Source organism: Monodelphis domestica, chromosome 7, assembly GCF_027887165.1.
Source record: "Monodelphis domestica isolate mMonDom1 chromosome 7, mMonDom1.pri, whole genome shotgun sequence".
Lineage (NCBI taxonomy): Eukaryota > Metazoa > Chordata > Mammalia > Didelphimorphia > Didelphidae > Monodelphis > Monodelphis domestica.
The window spans coordinates 126,348,407-126,368,892 of NC_077233.1; the positions used below are offsets into that span (position 1 = coordinate 126,348,407).

The 20,486-nt window shown below is 37.9% G+C and overlaps 1 protein-coding gene across 1 annotated transcript in view; it reads left to right on the forward strand.

Annotated features, from left to right (window-relative positions):
- The window catches only part of GLDC (glycine decarboxylase), a 118,805-nt gene that overhangs the window by 37,629 nt on the left and 60,690 nt on the right, over nt 1-20,486 (forward strand). The window contains exons 5-12 of the mRNA XM_001371698.4: nt 1,924-2,001; nt 3,155-3,302; nt 6,087-6,283; nt 8,591-8,687; nt 9,991-10,096; nt 15,398-15,537; nt 17,751-17,831; nt 19,717-19,814. Of these exons, the coding sequence (XP_001371735.2) occupies nt 1,924-2,001; nt 3,155-3,302; nt 6,087-6,283; nt 8,591-8,687; nt 9,991-10,096; nt 15,398-15,537; nt 17,751-17,831; nt 19,717-19,814 (945 nt within the window). The remainder of the gene's footprint in view (nt 1-1,923; nt 2,002-3,154; nt 3,303-6,086; nt 6,284-8,590; nt 8,688-9,990; nt 10,097-15,397; nt 15,538-17,750; nt 17,832-19,716; nt 19,815-20,486) is intronic.

Consider the following 20,486-nt stretch of genomic DNA (forward strand, 5'->3'; position numbering starts at 1 on the left):
TATTTTGATCCAGATGAGTTTTCTTTTGCTGTTTTATTCCTGATCACAGAGGATTTTTTGGTTTCTTCTTTGTGCTCTTTCCAATATATATTTTCATTTATTTGGTAAAGATCTCACAACTGGATTTTAAATTTAAATTTAAAAATTAAAAAAAATTTTTGAATTCCAAATTCTCTCCCTCCTTACTGCTCCTCCCCCATCTCTTAAGAAGGCAAGTAATGTTATCAATTATGCATTTGAAGTCATTCAAAACTTATTTCCATGGTAGCCATGCTGCAAAAGAAAACACACACACACACACACACACACACACACACACACACACAAAGTAAAGAAAGGAAAAAAAATATTCAATTTGCATTCCAGAGTTCATCAGTTCTCTCTCTGTAGGTGGATAGCATTTTTCATCATGGGTCCTTTGGAATTATTTTGGATCAGAGTAGCTAAGTCTTTCATAGTTGATTATCATTACAATATTGCTGTCACTTTGTGCAGTATTCTCCTGGTTCTGCGACTTCACTTTGCATCAGTTGATATGGTTTTCCTTTTTTTTTTTTCTGAAAGCATTCTTCTCATCATTTCTTACAGTAGAACCGTATTCAGTCACAATCATATAACACAGCTTGTTTAGCCATTCCCCAGTTGATGGGTCTCTCCTTCTTTTTGGGTCTTGCATTTTTCCAACTCTACTATTCATTCTCTACACCACCAAACATTTCTTATAGAGTTGAATGCAGTTTGTATTTAGTTCCTGACTTTTTTCCTTTTCTCCTTAACTGATGTTAATCCCTTAAAAAATTATTTCGATACTTTTTTCATTTGCCTAAGTTGGTGTCAGAGACTCATGAAGCATGAAGATATCATAGAGTTTTGCTGCTCATTAGAAGCCTTTCAACATTGGGCAAGATACCATACATTTCTAGGGCTCAGTTTTCTATATCAAGTGAGAAATATGCACTATATAATGCCTCAGGATTCCTTCAGCTCTAAATTCTATAATCCAATGACCTGGGGACTCTGAGCAAGAACCTTCTGCTCTAAGACCTCAGTTTCTTATTCTTCAATTATAGGATTGGACTAGATCAGTGGTTCTTAGTTTAGGGTCCATGGACAGATTTCAGGAAATTTGTGAACTTGGATAAGAAAAAAATTGCATCTTTATTTCAATATAATTGGTTTCCTTTGCAATCCTACATATCTTTTTTATGCATTTTTAAATTTTATATATTTCATTGCAATTTATATGTTATGCATTTTAAAATTTAAAAGTATTATGTAAAAAAACCCTTCTATCATAAAATCAATATTGTGTTTTGGTTCTAAGGCAGAAGAACAATAAGGGCTAGGCAATGGAGATTAAGTGACTTGTCCAGGGTCACACAGCTAGGAAATATCTGAGGTCAAATTTGAATCCAGTACCTTCTATTCCCAGGCCACTTAGCCAACTAGCTGCCTTCAAAAATATTATTCTGAGGAGGCCATTTATAGACTTTACCAGATTGACAAAGGTCATGAGGCAGCTGGGGACAAAATGGATATAACCCTAGGTCTGGAACCAGTAAGACGATATAAAATATGGTCTTCAACTTATTTGCTAAGTGACCCTGGACAAGTCACTTAATCTCTGCCTGCCTTAGTTTTTTAAACTCTAAAAAGGGTATAATAATATCATTCATCTCTTTCAGGGTTGTTATGCAGGTAAAATGATATGTTTGTAAAGTGCTTTGCAAATCCTAAAATGCTAGATAAATGGTAAAGGGGGCTCTGACACAAAAAAAGATCTAGACCCTCCTGGCCTGGATGATCTCTAAGGTTCCTTCTAGCTCTGAATCCTCTGGTCCTATAAAATGACCTTGCTTTGTGTTCTTACAAAATTTAATTCCTTATGTGTTTTTGTACATTTCTTTCTTTCTTTTTTAACAGACACAGCAAAAATAGAAAATTTTATGTTGACCCCCGGTGCCATCCACAGACGATAGCTGTTATCCAGACTCGAGCCAAGTAACTTTTTTTCAATTGTATTTTTGAAATGAAGAATCAGATTTGCCTACATCATTTCTCTTTTTCCTACCTCTCCAACAGATTGGCTTGCCTCAGGTTACACAGGTTGGACACTGAACCGTTCCCTAGGATACAAGCAGCTATATTCTTTTCACTGAAACGTTCTTTTCCATCCTGTTTTTATCTAAAGGGAAACTGCCTTGCAGTGTCTGCTCCCTTTGCAGTAAACTTTTCAGGGAAGAGGAATCCTTCCTGATATAACATTCTCGAATATTCCTATTGTGCAGAGCCCATCTCCACAGCCTGTACTGTAGGCAGTCCCAACAGTGGATTCCCCCATGTCCAACCCTGTTACAAGTATTTTGCCTGTGTCTCTGTGAACTTATTTTCCTCTAATTTATCTCGGTAACTCCTACTAGTTTGATTGTTGGTTAAGGGTTTTCTTATGCGGAATGATTTTGGGGAATCCTAGAAGAGTACACTGCCCTACTCCCCAGTCTTCTCAAATGTCTTTATTTAGAGTCCAGATTTTATTATCACAAGTTCATTCTTTAGTCTAAGACTTTCATCTTTGTTACTATGGAAAGTAAGGGAGTAGCACTTTCAGCTCTTACTATCTTTAGGGAATTGGTTTCAGATCCATTCTGAAGGATGGATTTTGGTAGAGATCCCTAGTGTGCTGAACAGCTGAGGCAGGGAAAGAAGGGGGTACAACTGCAGTGGACAGCGTGCTGCAGGGGACCCTTGGGGCACAGAGCACACACTTCTCCTGTTTCACAGTATCACTCAGGCTTGTCCCACTGACCAACTTAAGCACCATTGGGATTTTTTCAGAAGAAATGTATTTATTTAAAATAAATTTTTCTTACCTTTCTTCTTGTAATCAATACTGTGTATTGGTTCCAAGGTGGAAGAGCGGTAAGGGCTAGGCATTGGGGTTTAAGTGACTTACCCAGGGTCACACAGCTGGGAAGGGTCTGAGGTCTGATTTGAACCTAAAATCTGCTGTCTCTAGACCTGACTCTCAATCCACTGAGCCATCCAGCTACCCCTCTAAAATATTATTATTTTTAAAATAATATTTTCCTTTTCTAAATGTAAGCTATAAATATTTCAACCCTATGTGTAATCCGATGGCTATTTCTTTTTCCAGATACATTGGGGTCCTCATTGAATTGAAACTGCCTCATGAAATGGACTTCAGTGGTAAAGATGTCAGCGGAGTACTGTTTCAGTATCCAGATACAGAGGGGAATGTGGAAGACTTTGCAGAGCTTGTGGATAGAGCCCACCAGCATGGGGTAGGACCAGAGCTTACTTTCAATTATTTCGTCCTTGATCTCTCTCTTGGCTGCTTAGTTTCCCTCTCTGTAAAAGGAAAAAAAGCCTACCATTGGCTTTTCAATAATGTTAACTTTTGAAGACCTCTCCTAAGTCAGTATGGTGTCATAGATTTCTTTGATGTAAGACACTTACTAGGTGCTTTGTGGATAGAGTGCTGGAGTAACACATAGGGAGAGCTGAGTTCAAATTATAGCTGTGTGGCAAGTCATCTAGCTTCTCTCATTAACCCTCCTAATCCTCCCCTGTAGAAGAGGAGGTAATAATAGCACCAATTTTACAGGGGAATTGTGAAGATCAGATGAGATCAGATATGTAAAGGGATTTTCAAACCTTAAGTTCCTAAATAAATGTCATTGTTCAGTTGGTTTTCAGTCGTGTCTGACTCTTCCTGACCCCATTTGGTGTTTTCTTGGCAAGGATACAGCAGTGGTTTGCCATTTTATTTTATCCAGTTCATTTTACAGATGAGGAAATTGAGGCAAACAGGGATCAAATGACTTGCCTGGGGTCACACAGCTACTAAGTATCTGAGGTAGAGTAGAACTCGGGGAGATGATTTTTCCTGCCTCCAGACCTGGCACTCTATCCACTGCACCACCTAATATAAATGTTAGCTGCTATTATTAGGGCTATGGATTAGTCCTGTAATTTCATTAGTATAGGGAAATCTGGGATAAAGAAACTCACTGTACCAAGGCAGGGCTTTAAAGCTGCTTCTTCTGTGACCAAATTACAAGCTTCATTTCCTTTATATTCCTTGATAGTTATTTTTTTATTTAAAAAAATTTTTTTTAAACCCTTACCTTCTGTCTTGGAGCCAATACTGTGTATTGGCTCCAAGGCAGAAGAGTGGTAAGGGCTAGGCAATGGGGGTCAAGTGACTTGCCCAGGGTCACACAACTGGGAAGTGTCTGAGGCTAGATTTGAACCTAGGACCTCCCATCTCTATGCCTGGCTCTCAATACACTGAGTCACCCAGCTACCCCCCTTCCTTGATATTTAAAAACAATCCATTTCAGTTAAACATTGTGCACCTATCATGTTCAAGGCATCAAAATAGTTGCCGAGGAAAGGAACTAACAATACTTTTTGCTGGTACTTTCTCTGAGAGAATTAGAGTATTAAAGCTAAATGACTTTCTCAGGGTCACATAGCTGAATGTGCCAGAGGTGGGACTTGAACCTAAGTCTTCCTGGATTTAAGTCTAATTCTATCCACATATCGTTCATTGTCATCACTATCATCCATCAGTCAACAATAAGCATTTTTAAAAAAACTCTTCCTTTCCATCTTATAATCAATACTGTGTATTGGTTCTAAGGTAGAAGAGCAGTAAGGGCTAGGCAATGGGGGTCAAGTGACTTGTCCAGAGTCACACAGCTGGGAAGTGTCTGAGGCCAGATTTGAACCCAGGATCTCCCATCTCTGTGCCTGGCTCTCAATCCACTGAGCTATACAGTTGCCCCCAACAATAAATATTTATTAAGTGCTTACTATATACCAGGTAGTATGCTAAGCCCTGGGTACACAAAAGGAGCCCAAGAAAGTTTCTGCCCTCAAGGAGCTTATATGGGGGAGACAACCTGCAAGTAAACATGCAAAGCAAGCTCTATACAGGATAAATAGGGCATTGTTGAAAAAAGGCATTTTGTAAACCTGTGGCACTAGTACATCACTTATTTATTCAATGAGCATTCATTAATCAGCATGATATTAGAACATTAACTTTTCAAAGGGGGCTTTTATTGATAAGTTTAAAAAGAAAAATGACCAATGATCAATGTTCTACATCTGTGAGCCCCTCTCCCACTTTTGCAAAGACAGGGGGTTTTCCCCTCATTTCTCTTCTTTGGGATCAATCTTGTTCTTTATAATTTCAAACCCTTCATCTTTAATAGTTCTGTGGTTGGAATATGGATATACAAATTCATATGGTTGTGTGTCTACATATGTATTTATATAGGAATAACTATTTCTTGCCATTAGTTTTGAGGGGAAAAGGCATTTTGCCTTCTTTCATGCAGAAAAAACCCAAGTATTATAACCCTATCTTTGGGATCATGTGGAATAATGCCTTTTTTCGATTTGGGTTTTCATGTATGTATATATATATATGTACTAAATCATCTGTTTTACTGATATAATTAAATTAATTGCTTATCTATCTATCTATATATATATACTGAATTGTCTGTCTTACTGATATAATTGAATTAATTACTTATCAAATATAATTAATTATATAAAATATTTTTAATTATTTCCACTGATCTTTGTAATGCCCCCTCCAAAGAAATAAAATATAAAAGGGTTAATTCAGTGATCATTTCATATATGGTATTGTCAGTCAATGGCCATCTATTAAAGCAAATAAAAGACTTTTGTTTCAATCTCTCTACAAGTGATAACAAATTAAAGAGCCCCCCCAAACTCCAATATTAATAAGTTCCTACTAAGAGCATTATTAGGTACTGAAGGAGACCATAGAATCATAGTTCTAGAGTTAAAGGTAGAATTTATTAAGTCCAATCCTCTCATTTTGGAGATGAGGAAACTTTACTTGCCCAAAGCGACATAAATAGTAAGTGGCAGAATCAGCATCTGAATTCAGATCCTTTGACACAGTTCAGCATTAATTATATCATGCTACTTCCCTTTGAATGTTAAATAAAATGCACATACATATGAGTTAAATAAATGGTTGTGGCTTGATTTCATCCTTTCTCTTGACATCATTTTAGGCTCTGGCTTGCTGTGCTACTGACCTGTTAGCTCTTTGTGTCTTGAGGCCACCAGGAGAATTTGGGGTTGACATTGCTTTGGGGAGTTCCCAAAGGTTTGGGGTGCCCCTGTGCTATGGGGGACCACATGCTGCCTTTTTTGCTGTCCGGGAAAACTTGGTGAGAATGATGCCTGGAAGAATGGTGGGCGTGACAAGGTAAAGCCTGGATTTTTCCTTTTCCACATTTAGTACTTTCATTTGTTTCTTCCCCTTAACCTGAAGACCAGAATTCAAGACAGAATGAGCTTTGCCCATTTGCTATGCTCTCTTCTAACTTTGTGCTCTCTGCATCAATGAAGGAAGTATCTAAAAAGGAGATTGAGGAAAGAATAGTTTTTTGGTTCTAGCCTCCCTGAGCATGTGCATGGCTGCAGTAAAAGAATGGGACTGTACAGCCATGGCATCATTTGGGGCACACTACCAGTTTCTAGTATGAGATAGCACTAGGTATTTTCATGGTCCCTCCCAAAAGGAGCTACAGTCTCTGCCTCATTCATCACTTGCACTCATTTTATTGGTGGGATTGGCTCAATGGAAAGGGCTGGGCCGTTTGTGATATTTGTCCATGTGGTTGTTTTCCCTCTCTGGATAAGAACATCAGTCCCCTGAGAGAGAGACAAATTCTCTTCATGGTCTTTAATTCGCTAGTTCAGTACCATCCTAAGCCTGCGTTGGATTTGGCCAAGATAATGTCCAAGACAATTCTGCAGTTTCTCCCTGAATGCTTTATTATGGACTCAAGATTAGATACATAAAATGATTATGCATGTACAAATAAACTAGAATTTATTAACATTATATTTAAGTGATTGGGGTAATTAGGTAGTACAGCAGACAGAGTGCAGAGCCAAGAGTCAGGAAGGGCTGAGTTCAAATTCAGCCTCAGACACTTATTAAGTTATGTCACCCTGAGCAAGACACTTAATTCTGCTTGCCTCAGCTTCCTCATCTGTAAAATGATCAGGAGATGCAAATGGCAAACTTCTCCAGCATCTTTGCCAACCCCCCCCCCCCCAAACCCAAATGGAGTTACAAAGAGTCGGACACAACTGAAATAACTGAACAACAACAAATTTAAGTGATAATCATTCTGATAAAAGCCCTACTCAAATGTCAACTCTTGTGGGAAACCTCCATTGAAAATACCTATCCTTTCTGCCCTCAAGATCATCTTTCTCATTATATTTAATATTTTGTACTTTCCCTATGCATTTTCCAAGTAATGTTTATTATACCTGTTTTTGTTTTCTCTCTCTACTCATTTAGAGTAACCTAAGGGTGTGGATTTTATTTAATTTTTATTTTAAAATTTTAATTTTAATTTTAAATTTAATAATTTATTCTTATCCATTTTATGTAAACCTTGTATCTTCTCTTGAGCCTAGCATTGTGTCCTCAACACAAGAAGTAATTAATTATTGAATAAATGAATGAATGGATATTCATTCATCTTAGGAAATAGTGAGTTTTGAAGGTGACTTCATAATTATTGTTATTATTATTTTTTATTTGAAAAATTTTACTTAATTGATTTAAAATATTTTTTCCATGGTTACATAATTCATGTTCTTTCCCTCCCCTCCTCCCATCCCACTCCTATAGCCAATAAGCAGTTCCACTGGGTTTTCCATGTGTGACTGCATTTATCCTGTTCCCTGTATTATTTTGATATATGCTATACTATTTGAAGCTAAATGCATTTAGAAGTTTCCCCAGTATTAGTTTCTGAGCCTGAGCCACAGGATGTCTTAAAGACATCTGAAGGACTTTGATCTTCATGTAACTTTTTGTGTGTTTACTTGAGGGTTTCTAATTGTTGAAGTGTCAAGCTGTGTCATTCCTGAAACCCCATGACAGTTTCTAGGGAAAATTGACTTTATCTATTAGACCATGTGTTAACAGCTGAGCAAATAATACCTGTGAGCAAATAGCCTAGATAGTTATCCTTGCAAAATTTTGAAAGTATTTTGTTTTGAAAACACATTTTTTTTCCTAAGAATAGAGAGAAAAGAGGAACTCTTTATTAATTTTTCAATTAATATAGAATTAAATATTAGGATCTCTTAGGCATTCTTATCTTAAAGGGCCTCTAGTGATATCTACATAATAGACCAGATGACAGGAATTCTTTTACAACTATTGAAAAAATGTGTCCATGTATTTGTGTAGAGACCTTTTTGGATATATAGAACCTTTTTCTTTGAGGCTAAAGAGACCAGTTCAGGTCGGCTTCATTTAGGTAAATATAGAGCTAAACCTCTGGACCTTCCTCTTTCCTTCCTCAAGGTTTCTTGACACAAAGGAAAAGATTTTTGGATTAAGGATGAGTGGCCAGAGAGTGAGACCTTCACATGGCACAGGGCAATTGTTAACCTCCTCTTTCTTCAGTGAATAAACCATTAGTGTAGATAATCTCAGTTCATGGTGAGTCAGACTGACCAAATTCTTTCTTCTTTGACTCAGAGATGCTGCAGGAAAAGAAGTATACCGTCTTGCTCTTCAGACTCGTGAACAGCACATCAGGAGGGATAAGGCTACAAGCAACATCTGCACGGCTCAGGTAACAAAGGAATGTACCTGGACATTGAAAGATCCTGTAGCAATAACACCTACTGCATGAAAGACAGATTGTTTTGTTTTTAAATTTAAAAAAATTATTGGCATCTTATGCATTTCTATCATTGACATTTCCCAGTGTATTTTTCTCTCCTCCTCCCAAAGAACCATCCCTTACTACAAAAACTAAGAAAAAGAAAGAGGTAGGAAAAAAAACAGTTAAGCAAAATTAATTTATAGAAAGAGTCTGATATTATGTGGGAAATCTGAATGAATGATGGTCCTGAGGGTTCATCTAGTTTGTTTTTGTTTGGTTGTTTCTGACTCTGTGTTTTCATGGACCGTATGGTATATGTCCAGGGGATTTTCTTGGCAAAGATACTGTAGTTGTTGAGAGGTTAATGACTTGCCCCAGGTCACACAGCTAGTAAGTGTCTTTGAGGCCAGCTTTGAACCCAGGCCTAGTGTTTTACCCACTGAGCCATCTAGCTTCCTCTTCATCTAGTTTAGCCCCCCTCCATTCTGCAGAGAATGAAACCAAGACCTGGGGCAGAGGCAACTTCTCCAAGATCACATAGCAAATAGGGGCAGAGCAGGGACCAAAATATTAATAAGATTGTAATTCTTCAGAGCACCAAATTTACAAAGTACTTTCCTTGTTTTGCCCATATCTTTCTGCCATTTTACAAATGAGAAGACATAGCAGTTTACCAAAGGTCAGCAGGTTAGTGGGTCAGAATTCATGTCTCCTAGTTCCCACTGTTTTACACTGCCTTCTTGGGCAGAAGCCCATCAAACAAGCTACCAGGCAAAGGATCATAGATTTAGAAGTGGAAAGAACCCTAAAGGCCATTCATAATAAGAGAGTCTAAATCTCTTATTTTACAGATCAGGAAACTGAGGTCCAGAGATGTTAAGTGACTTGCTCCAGATCATGTAGGTAATTAAGTATTAGAGCCAGGATTTGAATTCATTTCTCCAATCCTAGATGTCTCATTCTTTCTGCTATACCATGATGCTTTTCTTGTATGTAAAAAGATATGTCAGTATAGCTAACTATAGAGATATACATCCATATACATATGTGTTTATGAAGGGGAACTCTCTTTAGTTTATATTCATACTAAACTCTTAAATGAATACTTCAATGGTCATCTCTTAAGCAATCAAACTTAGAGGAAGTTTTAGTATAGAATTCATAACATGAGCTGTTTTTCAGACTCGATTTTCAATATCCTGTGATCATCCCACTAATTACTGTTAGCCACACCTAGAGTACAATTTCTGAAACATATGTTGTTTTTTAGGCTCTTTTGGCTAACATGGCCGCCATGTTTGCTATCTACCATGGCTCCAGTGGACTCAAGCACATTGCCAGGAGGGTACACAATGCCACCTTGATTCTAGCAGAAGGTGAGTACTTGGGAAAGGAGATCATAGATCCATTTCTTCCTTACAGAAGAGTTCCAATCATTGGATATGACTGGTTGATCAAAAACCATGGAAACTAGTCTTTACTTTTTGCAACCATAGTAAAGTCATAATAACTCACATTCCCATGGCACTTTATGAGATTAACAGGGTCAGTAACCCTGTGAGATAGGTCATCGAAAGTACTGTATCTGGAGGCAGCTTGGTAGCTCAGTGGATTGAGAGCCAGGCCTAGAGATGAGAGGTCATAGGTTCAAATCTGGCCTCAGACACTTCCCAGCTGTGTGACCCTGGGCAAGTCACTCGACCCCCATTGCCTAGCCCTTACCACTCTTCTGCCTTGAAACCAATACACAGTATTGACTCCAAGACGGAAGGTAAGGGTTTAAAAAAAAAAAGTACTGTATCTTTATTACTTCCATTTTATAGATGAGAAAATTGAGACTTGTAACAGTTAAATTAGTCTCTAGTAATAAAATTATTATATTTTTAGAGGTTTATTAAAGATTATTAGAAATCAGAGATACAAATCAATAAGCCACATTTCTAGGGCTGATAAGCCCATTCAATTTCACTCACTACATCTTGAGAGACACGTGTGCTTAGAAGCGGAAGCAGAGAGACCAAGTAGGTGGTACAGTAAGTTGAAATACAAATTTTGTTCTCGGCCCAGGTGTGGATCTCAGATGAGATTATAGGGCATTCTGGGAAGTGCCAAGGACTTCTGGGGATTGAAGTCTGGGGTTCAAATCTCCATTTTTACAGACTCAGGTGCCTATTGGATAGATAGTAAATATTGGACCCAGTATTTGGTCTTGGTTCTGACTCTACATATGGGGTTCATTCCACTATATTATTCTGGAGATAGAATTTAAGAGTAAGAAGGAGAATTCTCTTTGTAAGGGACATTAATATTATGGTCAAGAAGTTTGGGAAGTAGTTTAATATCATGTTTGTTTTTTTCTGGTTAACTTCACTTTTAAGTAATTGAAAGGTATAATGAATATTTAAAATGGATAATTATACACAATCATCACCTTAGAATCTGGGGAGGGGGTTGGTTTTTGTTTGTTTGTTTTTGTGGTGGTTGGGAAAGAGGTAGAGTCTAGACCTGTGATCTTGATGATTGAGGGATTTCCCAATCCAGAGATTCCTTCTACAAATACAGATCAGCAATTACTCCACAGGTAATGCCATTAAATAGTTGCCTACATCACTGAGATAGTAAGAGACATGCCCAGGTTCACATAGCTAGTATGTGACAGAGATAGGATTTAAACCTCTGACTTCTTGAGGCCAGCTTTCTATCTACTTCATAGAAGTTGCCTCTCTAGAGGAAATTTTACAGACTCTTAGAATTGGAATGAACATGAGCCTCTCCATTTCTACATGAGGAAAGAGGCCCAGAGAAATGATTTGCCCAAGATCACACAGCTCTCAAAGAACAGAACTAGGACATGAATTGAGGTTTCCTGAATTCAGAACTTAGAATTTTTTTTTTAAACCCTTACCTTCCATCTTGGAATCAACACATGTATTGGTTCTAAGGAAGAAGAATGGTAAGGGCAAGGCAATGGGGGTCAAGTGACTTGCCCAGGGTCACACAGCTAGGAAGTGTCTGAGGCTAGATTTGAACTTCCCGTCTCTGGGCCTGGCTTTCAATCTACTGAGCTACCTAGCTGCCCTCCAGAATTTAGAATTCTTGAACCCTATCTTTGGATTTATGCAGCCTAGGCTCAACTTGTTTTATTATTTTTTTTTAGCAGTAATAAACACACTTCAACTCAATGAGCATATAGTCAACTAAAACTAGTAGGTCTTTATAGTGTAGCCTTTTGCCTTTCTCAAAATCCCATATAATAATGAAAGCTAACATTTGTAGATCATCTTATAATTTAGAAAGGGCAATCCTATGAGACAGGATCTTAACCAAGGCTGTGCTGGTAAACGTTTAGCAACCAGATCTTGAACTGCCCCCAAATCCACCTCCACCACTCCATTATAACTCCATTATTAATGTTTCCTCCATCACTTTCTTAAGACTAGACAATCAGCAAAACAAGAAACCAAGCCTTAATTTGTAGCATTTGCCTGTTTCTAAGGTGTAAATACTCACTGAACATTTAACAGTCTGCTCTCTCAAGCATCTACAAAGTGGGCTCCAGTACACTACAGCGTAGAGGTACATGTTGACTCAGCTAAAGGAAATGAACCACATACATGCCATTCTTGCTCGGTTTTTAAATTATTTTAAACTGGAAAATGACTATTTATTATCCAAATAATACTGCTTCAATGATAGTATGTTTTTACTCTTTGCAAATTTCTCTTACAATATTAAACATTTAGTTGAGAAACTTGAAAAACTCCTAGATTAGGAAATAATATTTGTAACATAGGATGGTAGGATATAAAGCTATGAGGGACTTTTGAGAAATTTTATCTAATCCCCTCATTTTAGGGATGAGGAAACTGAGGCCAGTTAAGTGATTTAGCTAGAGATGACAAGGTAGTAAGTAGTATAGCCAAGGTTCAAATTCACCTACTCTGGTTCCAGATCCAAAACTCTTTTCATCATAATCATATTGCTTCAGGGGCAGCTAGGTAGTAAATGGATAGAGCACCAGGCTTAGAGTTAGAAGGACATGAGTTCAAATTTGTGCTCAGATACTTTCTAGTTGTGCAACCCTGGGCAAGTCATTTAAGCCCAATTGCTTAACCCTTGCTGCCCTTCTGTCTTAGAATTGATGCCAAGACATAAGGTAAGGGTTTGTTTTTTTTTAAATAAGTATGTTGCTTCATATGAAAAATTTTAAAATCATGGCACTGTGCTAAGTACTGAGGATATAAAGATAAAAATAAAACAGTCTCTGTCCTCAAGGAGTTTACTTTATACCAGGATGCCATTTTATTACTAAATAAATAAGTAAAGAAAGAAACAAACAAATATATATACCATTATACCAGGATACAATAGATACATAGACAAGAACTAGAGAGCATTAACGATTGGGTTAGTCCAAGTCAACCAACAAAGAAAGGATGCCCATGAGATTTAATCTTTGAAGTAAGTTCAGGATTCCTGGAGGCACCAATGAGGAGGGTGGGCAGTTCAGATGTGGGTATCTGTGCAAAGACAGAAAAATGGGGGATGGAATGTCCTATAAAAATTCACATGTATATTTTGCTTTAGGCTTTATACAACAACCCTGTGATGGTAGGGAATTAAAAAAAAATACTCATTTTATAGATTCCAAAATTGAGACTCCAATTGGTTAAATAACTTGCCCAAGGTTACACAGTATCAGAACTACATTTTGAACCCCAGCCTCCTGTCTATAACTGTAGCATTCTTTCCATTATTCGGTTATTTTTTATATTAACTAAATGCTATGGAAAAGGTTATGTTTTATTTTATTTTTTAATAATTTACTTCTTTAGAATATTTTTCCATGGTTCCATGATTCATGTTCTTTCCCTTCCCTCTTCCCTCCCCCCTCCTTGAGCTGACTAGCAATTTATGGAAAAGATTATAAACACCTTCAATATCCCTTTTATTATACCAATGTGGGTCTGGTCTTGCCCAATACCTTCCTTTTAGAGTAACCATGGTGTATCAGATTTTTCCTATATGTATCATTGTTAACTTTCAAGGGATATTATTTGACCTACATTGTGTTCTAATCTATGTATTAATAATGTAACAGGGTTCTAAAGGTTCTATGTGTTTTACAATGTCCACAGAGGGGTAGGAAACGCACAAAACTAAGCTTAAAAATACTCCCCTCCTGCTGCCACTAAGGTCTTCCTATTCTTCATCGTGGTGTGAAGGTGAACTTGGCTCCTCTAAGGTTATGCTAAGCATGCCCATAGGGTCTGGCTGGTTTTATGAAACTATAAAGGCTTCAGGTATGGACTAGGGAATAAAATGAGAGACCATTGTTTGAGTACCAGGCTAGCTACATTTGAGGAAGTTGGCCGCCAGAAGGCAGGCTATCGGGTGGTAAATTATTTTGGCCATAGCAACTTAGACAGGCAAGTGAGCAATGTTAGCATTGTGCTGAGGTCTCAGGACAAAAGTACAAGCAATAGAAAGTCCCTGCCCTCAAGGAACTTTCAGCCTCTTGAGGGAAGTCAACACATAAAAAGGAGCTGAAAGAGGTAGGGGGAAGAGAGTCAAAAAGAAGCACAGCTGGCAGGAGAAGGAAGCCTGCAAGGAATTTGGCATTGGGATAAGGGGGCCAGCATGGTGAAGAGATTTTTCAAGATGAGATCTCTTAAAGATTATTAGTTAAAGCATGGAGGATACAATCTGCATTGGTAGACAGAGAGCCACCAAGCTCATGTGGTCATATATCCTTACATATTGAAGGATCTTTCCCAAAATTTCTCCTGGACACAGATAGATAGTGCAGTGGTTAGTGAGATCTGAGTTTGAATTGATCTGAGATATTTATTAGCATTGTGATCCCTAGTCAGTCACAATTTCTGTTTGTTTCAGTTTCCTCAAGTGTAAAATGGGGATAATAGTACAACCTACTTCAAAGGGTTGTTGTGAGGATCAAATAAGATATTTGTAAAATGCTCAGTATAGTACATGTCACATAGTAGGCACTTAATAAATCTTTTTTTCCTCCCTCCCTTCCTCCCTCCCTTCCTTCCTTCCTTCCTTCCTTCCTTCCTTCCTTCCTTCCTTCCTTCCTTCCTTCCTTCCTTCCTTCCTTCCTTCCTTCCTTCCTTCTTTCCTTCCTTCCTTCCTTCCTTCCTTCCTTCCTTCCTTCCTTCCTTCCTTCCTTCCTTCCTTCCTTCCTTCCTTCCTTCCTTCCTTCCTTCCTTCCTTCCTTCCTTCCTTCCTTCCTTCCATAGCATAAACTTAGGAAAGAGAATAGGAAACAGTTTCATGGTGCTATGAGATAATCTAGGAAGTGGAGTAGTCCTGAATAAAGCACCAGGTGGGTCAGGAAAACCTGAGTTCAAATTCAGACTTAGACATTTACTTGTTCTGTGACTTTGGACAAGTCACTTATCCTCATTTGTCTCAACAAGTCACTTATCCTTATTTGTCTCAATTTTCTTCTCTGTAAAATGGAGATAATAATAGTACCTATTGCCAAAGGCTGTTATGAGGATCAAATGACATAATTGTTGAGTACATAACACAGTGCTTGGTACTATGCAAATGTCAGCTGTTTTTTTTTTTATTATTATTATGTAGAACAGCTGATACCCATAGAGGGGTTTTGTCATTTATAGTAAAGCTAAGCTATTCTGTTTTTGACCTAGGTCTCAAGAGAGCTGGTCATAAGCTTCAGCATGACTTATTCTTTGATACCTTGAAGATCCAATGTGGCTGTTCCTTAAATGAGGTTTTGGATAGAGCAGCTCAGCGGCAGATCAACTTTCGGCTTTTTGGTGATGGCACGGTAAGTGGAATTTAGTTTATTGGCCTTTTGCTTGGATTTCACTCTTTGAATCTGAACTAGGGAAACTACATATTTTGGAAACAACTCCTTTCCCCCATTGAGACTGGCATGTCTTTGTTTTGCTGCAAACTAAGTGTCTCCTCAGAATATCAAGTTTTGTTTCAGACATGGAGAACAGAGGCATGACACTGGTTCTTGCAATAATCTCTCTCATTTCTTAGGGTTTTATGTTGTCCTCTATGGCAGTCTCAGGATAGTGACCTCTATCTCCTTCCTGAAGATAGGGATTTCTTTGGTAGAAGGATTTCCAAGTAAGGAAACTCCTCCATTCACGCAAATTGGTTTCTTCTCTGCAATTTGAAGTCTTCCATGGTTGCCTAGAATGCTGAGAGGTTAAATGACTGGCCCAGGGTTACACAGCCCGGCGTTATTAGAGGTAGAACTTGAGCCCAGGTCCTCCTAGCTTTGAGATCCATTCTCTTTCCTTTTGTAGCTGTATGACTCTAAGAAAGCCACTTAGTCACTTCATCCCTTCTTCCTCAGTTACCTCATCTGAAGACTGAAGATAATAATAGTACTTCCTCACAAGACTGTTGTGTGGATCAAATGAGAGAATATATGTAGAACATTTTGCAAAACTTTAAAGTGCTTATGTAAATATTAGCTGTTATCCACATCATTATTTTTAAGTAGTAGTAGTAGTGGTGGTGGTGATAGTGGTAGTAGTAGTGGTGTAAAGAGTGCAAGAGATATTCAGAGAGGACTAGCACCTCTGATGTGAGAACTTGTTAAGCTCTTTTCAGGACTGCTTATCCACCTTTGGTAGGTCCTTTTTACCAGCTCTCACTTGTAGCTCCAAGAAGCTGTAGCATGTAGAGTGGCCACATCCCGATGAAACTGGCACATGTGTTACTTAAACTAGGTTGAGGGAACAGATTAGCCTCAAGTTCATCAATGAGTTAGGGGGGCATCTACCTCAAGCATGTGAAGATTTCCCGAGCAGAATGGGCCAATGAGAACAATCTGTTACCCTGATCATGAAGGCAGCTGAAGCAGGTTCTGTAAGCACTCAGGGCTTGGTCAGACATCAGAGATACCATGGTCATCCACTGGATCTTGGGACATTGCCAGGCATCCTGACTTTTTTCTTGCCACTGGACTTTGATGACTCTGGAAGAAAAGAGTGAGACTGACCACTTTTTATACCTCTGCCTTACTTAAATCCAATTCAGGCAAGAGTCAAGACATCACCTGGTGATGCCATTAGTCCCTTTGAAACAAGTAATAGTAGTGGTAGTAGTAGTAGTAGTAGTAGTAGTAGTAGTAGTAGTAGTAGTAGTAGTAGTAATTATAGTCAGTCCTTTTCTGTGATCAGAGATGGTCATTTTCTTGTACCATTCTCATTCTAAAATACTTTTCTTCAAAGCTACATTTCCCCCTAACTGTTTTAGTGGAAAGAATATTGCATTGCAATATCACAAGAACTGGGTCTAATTCCATTAGTTCCATTTTCTAAGCAAATGTGGGCAAGTCATTTAGTCTCTCTATACCTAGGGAAGAAGAATCAATGAAAAGCCCTATTCTGTTTTTTATTTACTGACCTGGAGCCAAAGCAACATTAGAAATGACTGCTCATCTTTGATCTCAGTACATCCAGATTTCCACTTTTGACCTTGACTCTGTTCAAAAGCCATGGAGGGTGGGGGAATGGCCACAACACAGCACTCTGCCTGTTAATCTCTTGCACACATCAAAGTCTAGAATGGCTCAGAATCTGGTCATGCCAGAGGAAGTGAAGCCATGAGGGCCCACATTCCTCTAATATCTTTTGGTGCCCCTTTCCTTATGGTGACATAGGTAGACAGGTATTATCTACCTTGCAGGCCAACTAGATTAGAATAAGAGTGGCAGCTGTGTTGCAATGAAAGGAGCACTGGATCTGGAATGAGATGATCTGAACTGGAATATGATCTCTTCTAGTTGTGACCGAACAAATTACTTACCTCCTCTAGTCTTTAATTTCCTAATCATTAGAATGAGAGTATTCAACCTAGCTAAGAGTCATTTCAGTTTTATATCTTTTGATGCCTTCATAACTAGCTGTGTTCCATTAGGTTAACGAGGATAAATTGTTCAGCAATTTCTGATTCACTTGGGGTTTCCGAAAAGGTCCTGAATTCCAAGTTAATGCTTCTTTTTCTGTTTGTTTGTAGCTTGGCATTTCCCTTGACGAAACAGTCACAGAAAAAGATCTGGATGACTTATTGTGGATTTTTGGCTGTGAGTCCTCTGCGGTAAGTCAGATTAAAACATAGATACTTAAAAATTCTTCTTTGGAACCATAGCAGTGGGATGGGGCAGAGGATGTGAACAACAATGATATAACCATATTTAAAGATAAGAAAGTAATTTTGTGTTGAGACTCTGTTGGGGGAATTCTTACAAGGGCATGGCCCCTTAGAAGTGGTCCATTGAAAGTCTTAATGTAAGAAAATAGAGCAAGATGTACATCTTTAAATGACTGCTTAGCATTAAAAGTAATTGGTCATAAGCAAGTACTTTGCAGTGTGACATGATGTTTTGAATGAGGAAATGAGAGTCTTCATGCATTTTGCAAAACTCTATAGAGAAGTGATGAGAGTATGACCACATATGCATTACTATATTCAGTTCTGAAATCACTATTTTAGTAAAGACATTGACAAAATGGAGTATATATTCCAAGAAGAATAATTAGCATAATAAAATTCACAAGAAGACAAAAGTGTGACAATAGCTATTAAAAAAACTCAAAGAAAAATGCTAACTGGATCTAAGCCCAACAAGAATTCCTGGAAGAGTTAAAGAAAGCGATGAGAATGGTAAAGGAAAAATTAGTAAAGGAAATGAAAATGATACAAAAAATTATGCAAAGAGAATAGCTTTGTAGAAGAGGCACAAAAATATTGATGAAAAAGAAAACCTTCAAAACAGAATTGAGTCAATGAAACACAGTCAAAAGAATGAAAAATAGAAGAAAATGTGAAATATCTTATTGGGAAAACAATTGACCTAGAAAACATTTCAAGGATATTTAATTTAAGAATAATTGGACTGCCTGAAATCATGACCAAAGAAGAGGCTAAACATCATATTTCAAGAAATTATTAAGCAAAACTTCCCTGTTATATTAAATCCAGAGGGTAATATGGAAATCAAAAGAGTGGAATCCTTTTCAGACCTTTCCTATATCCTCCCTGGTTTATGGTTTGACCTTTTCTCCAATTACTGCCTTTTCCTCCGTACTCCCTTTCTCTCTCTAGAGATTTAAGTAGCCACATTTTCAAATTTAATGGTCCTTTTATTTTATAGAGTTCATATCATAAGAAGAATTATTAATTAATAACTTTAAAAATTGTATCTTAAAAGCTCAGGGCCCCCAGTTAAGAAAATTTCTCACATTCAGAGAAAGGTTTTGCTTTCTGCCCTAATTAAAAATTACTTTTAATTCTAGCTCACTTTCCACCATTTTATGTTTGAGGAAAAAATAAGGATAATAAATATTTAGGTAAAATCAGTGAATAGAGTATATTATAGTATTTGTCTCTGGATGGGCATAAGGAGAGGAATATGAGGAAAGTTATACATGTTTTTGGAATTTCCCTCAGTCTCTGCACAACTGAACAACTGATAGCTTTTTCCAACTCTTCTGCTCTGAGATGTCTATAGGAATCCAAGGGCCTTTTTGGACCACATCTCAGCCCTCCTTTCAGATCCTTTTGCTGTCTCCTTTTGTCTATTGCCTTCTTGCCACTTTTTTTTCTTAGGTCATGGGCATAGCTGGGAATGTGGCTTCCCAAATACTTTTGCTGCTCAGTCCTTTATAAATTTACAGTTTTTTCTTAGTCCATGTTTTGTACTGTAGGCCTATCAGGAAAATTCTCACATTGCAAATGACTATTGCTTCATTATCCCTGGTTGGTTAATTCTCTTGATAAGTCGAATGGATAATGGAAGTTGCGTTGTTCACCATCTAAGCTCATAGGAATTGTTAAAATAATGTTGAATAAAAAAAATAAGTTGTCTCAGGGTTTTGATATTCATGCATTATTAAGACTAGATACCTTTATGAAAGATATTTATCTTCCTTCTCTCTTCTTATCTAATGCACAATAACTTTTCTGTGCCTTCTTGTTATAGGAACTGGTTGCTGAGAGCATGGGAGAAGAGAGGAGGGGTATCCTAGGGACCCCATTTAAAAGAACCAGCCCATTCCTGACACATCAAGTGTTCAACAGGTTAGTATAGCTTCCTTGACATCTGCATTTTGCATCAAGCAAGTAATTTCAACTTGAGGATATTTTTTATTATAGCTGACAACAGATTTTATTACAGATGGAAATCTGGTTGTTTTTAGGCAATTAGTGATAGGTTCACAACCTTTAAATGGGCATTCCTCAGCAGAGTATTTCTTTGCTTAGCAATGTAGGTGCCACAGTTTAATAATTCTTAAAAAGTATGTTTTTTTTTTTTAAACCCTTACCTTCTGTCTTGGAGTCAATACTATGTATTGGCTCCAAGGCAGAAGAGTGGTAAGGGCTAGGCAATGGGGGTCAAGTGACTTGCCCAGGGTCACACAGCTGGGAAGTGTCAGAGGCCAGATTTGAACCTAGGACCTTTCGTCTCTAGGGCTGGCTCTCAATCCACTGAGCTACCCAGCTGCCCCCAAAAGTATGTTTTAAATAGGACATTGGCTTTAGAAATTTGATGGGCCATTCACTTTGCATTCCCACCATCATTCTTCTTTCCCTACTCTCAAGTGTCATGATTTTTTCCTTATAATGTCAATTCAGTAATAACAGTCCCTTCCAAACCTCAGGTCAAGAATCCCTTAGAAATAATCCTGTATTAGTGCCCTTTTCTCCTATGAAGTTTTTGACCTGGAACCCATGATTCATTTAAAAAAGTAT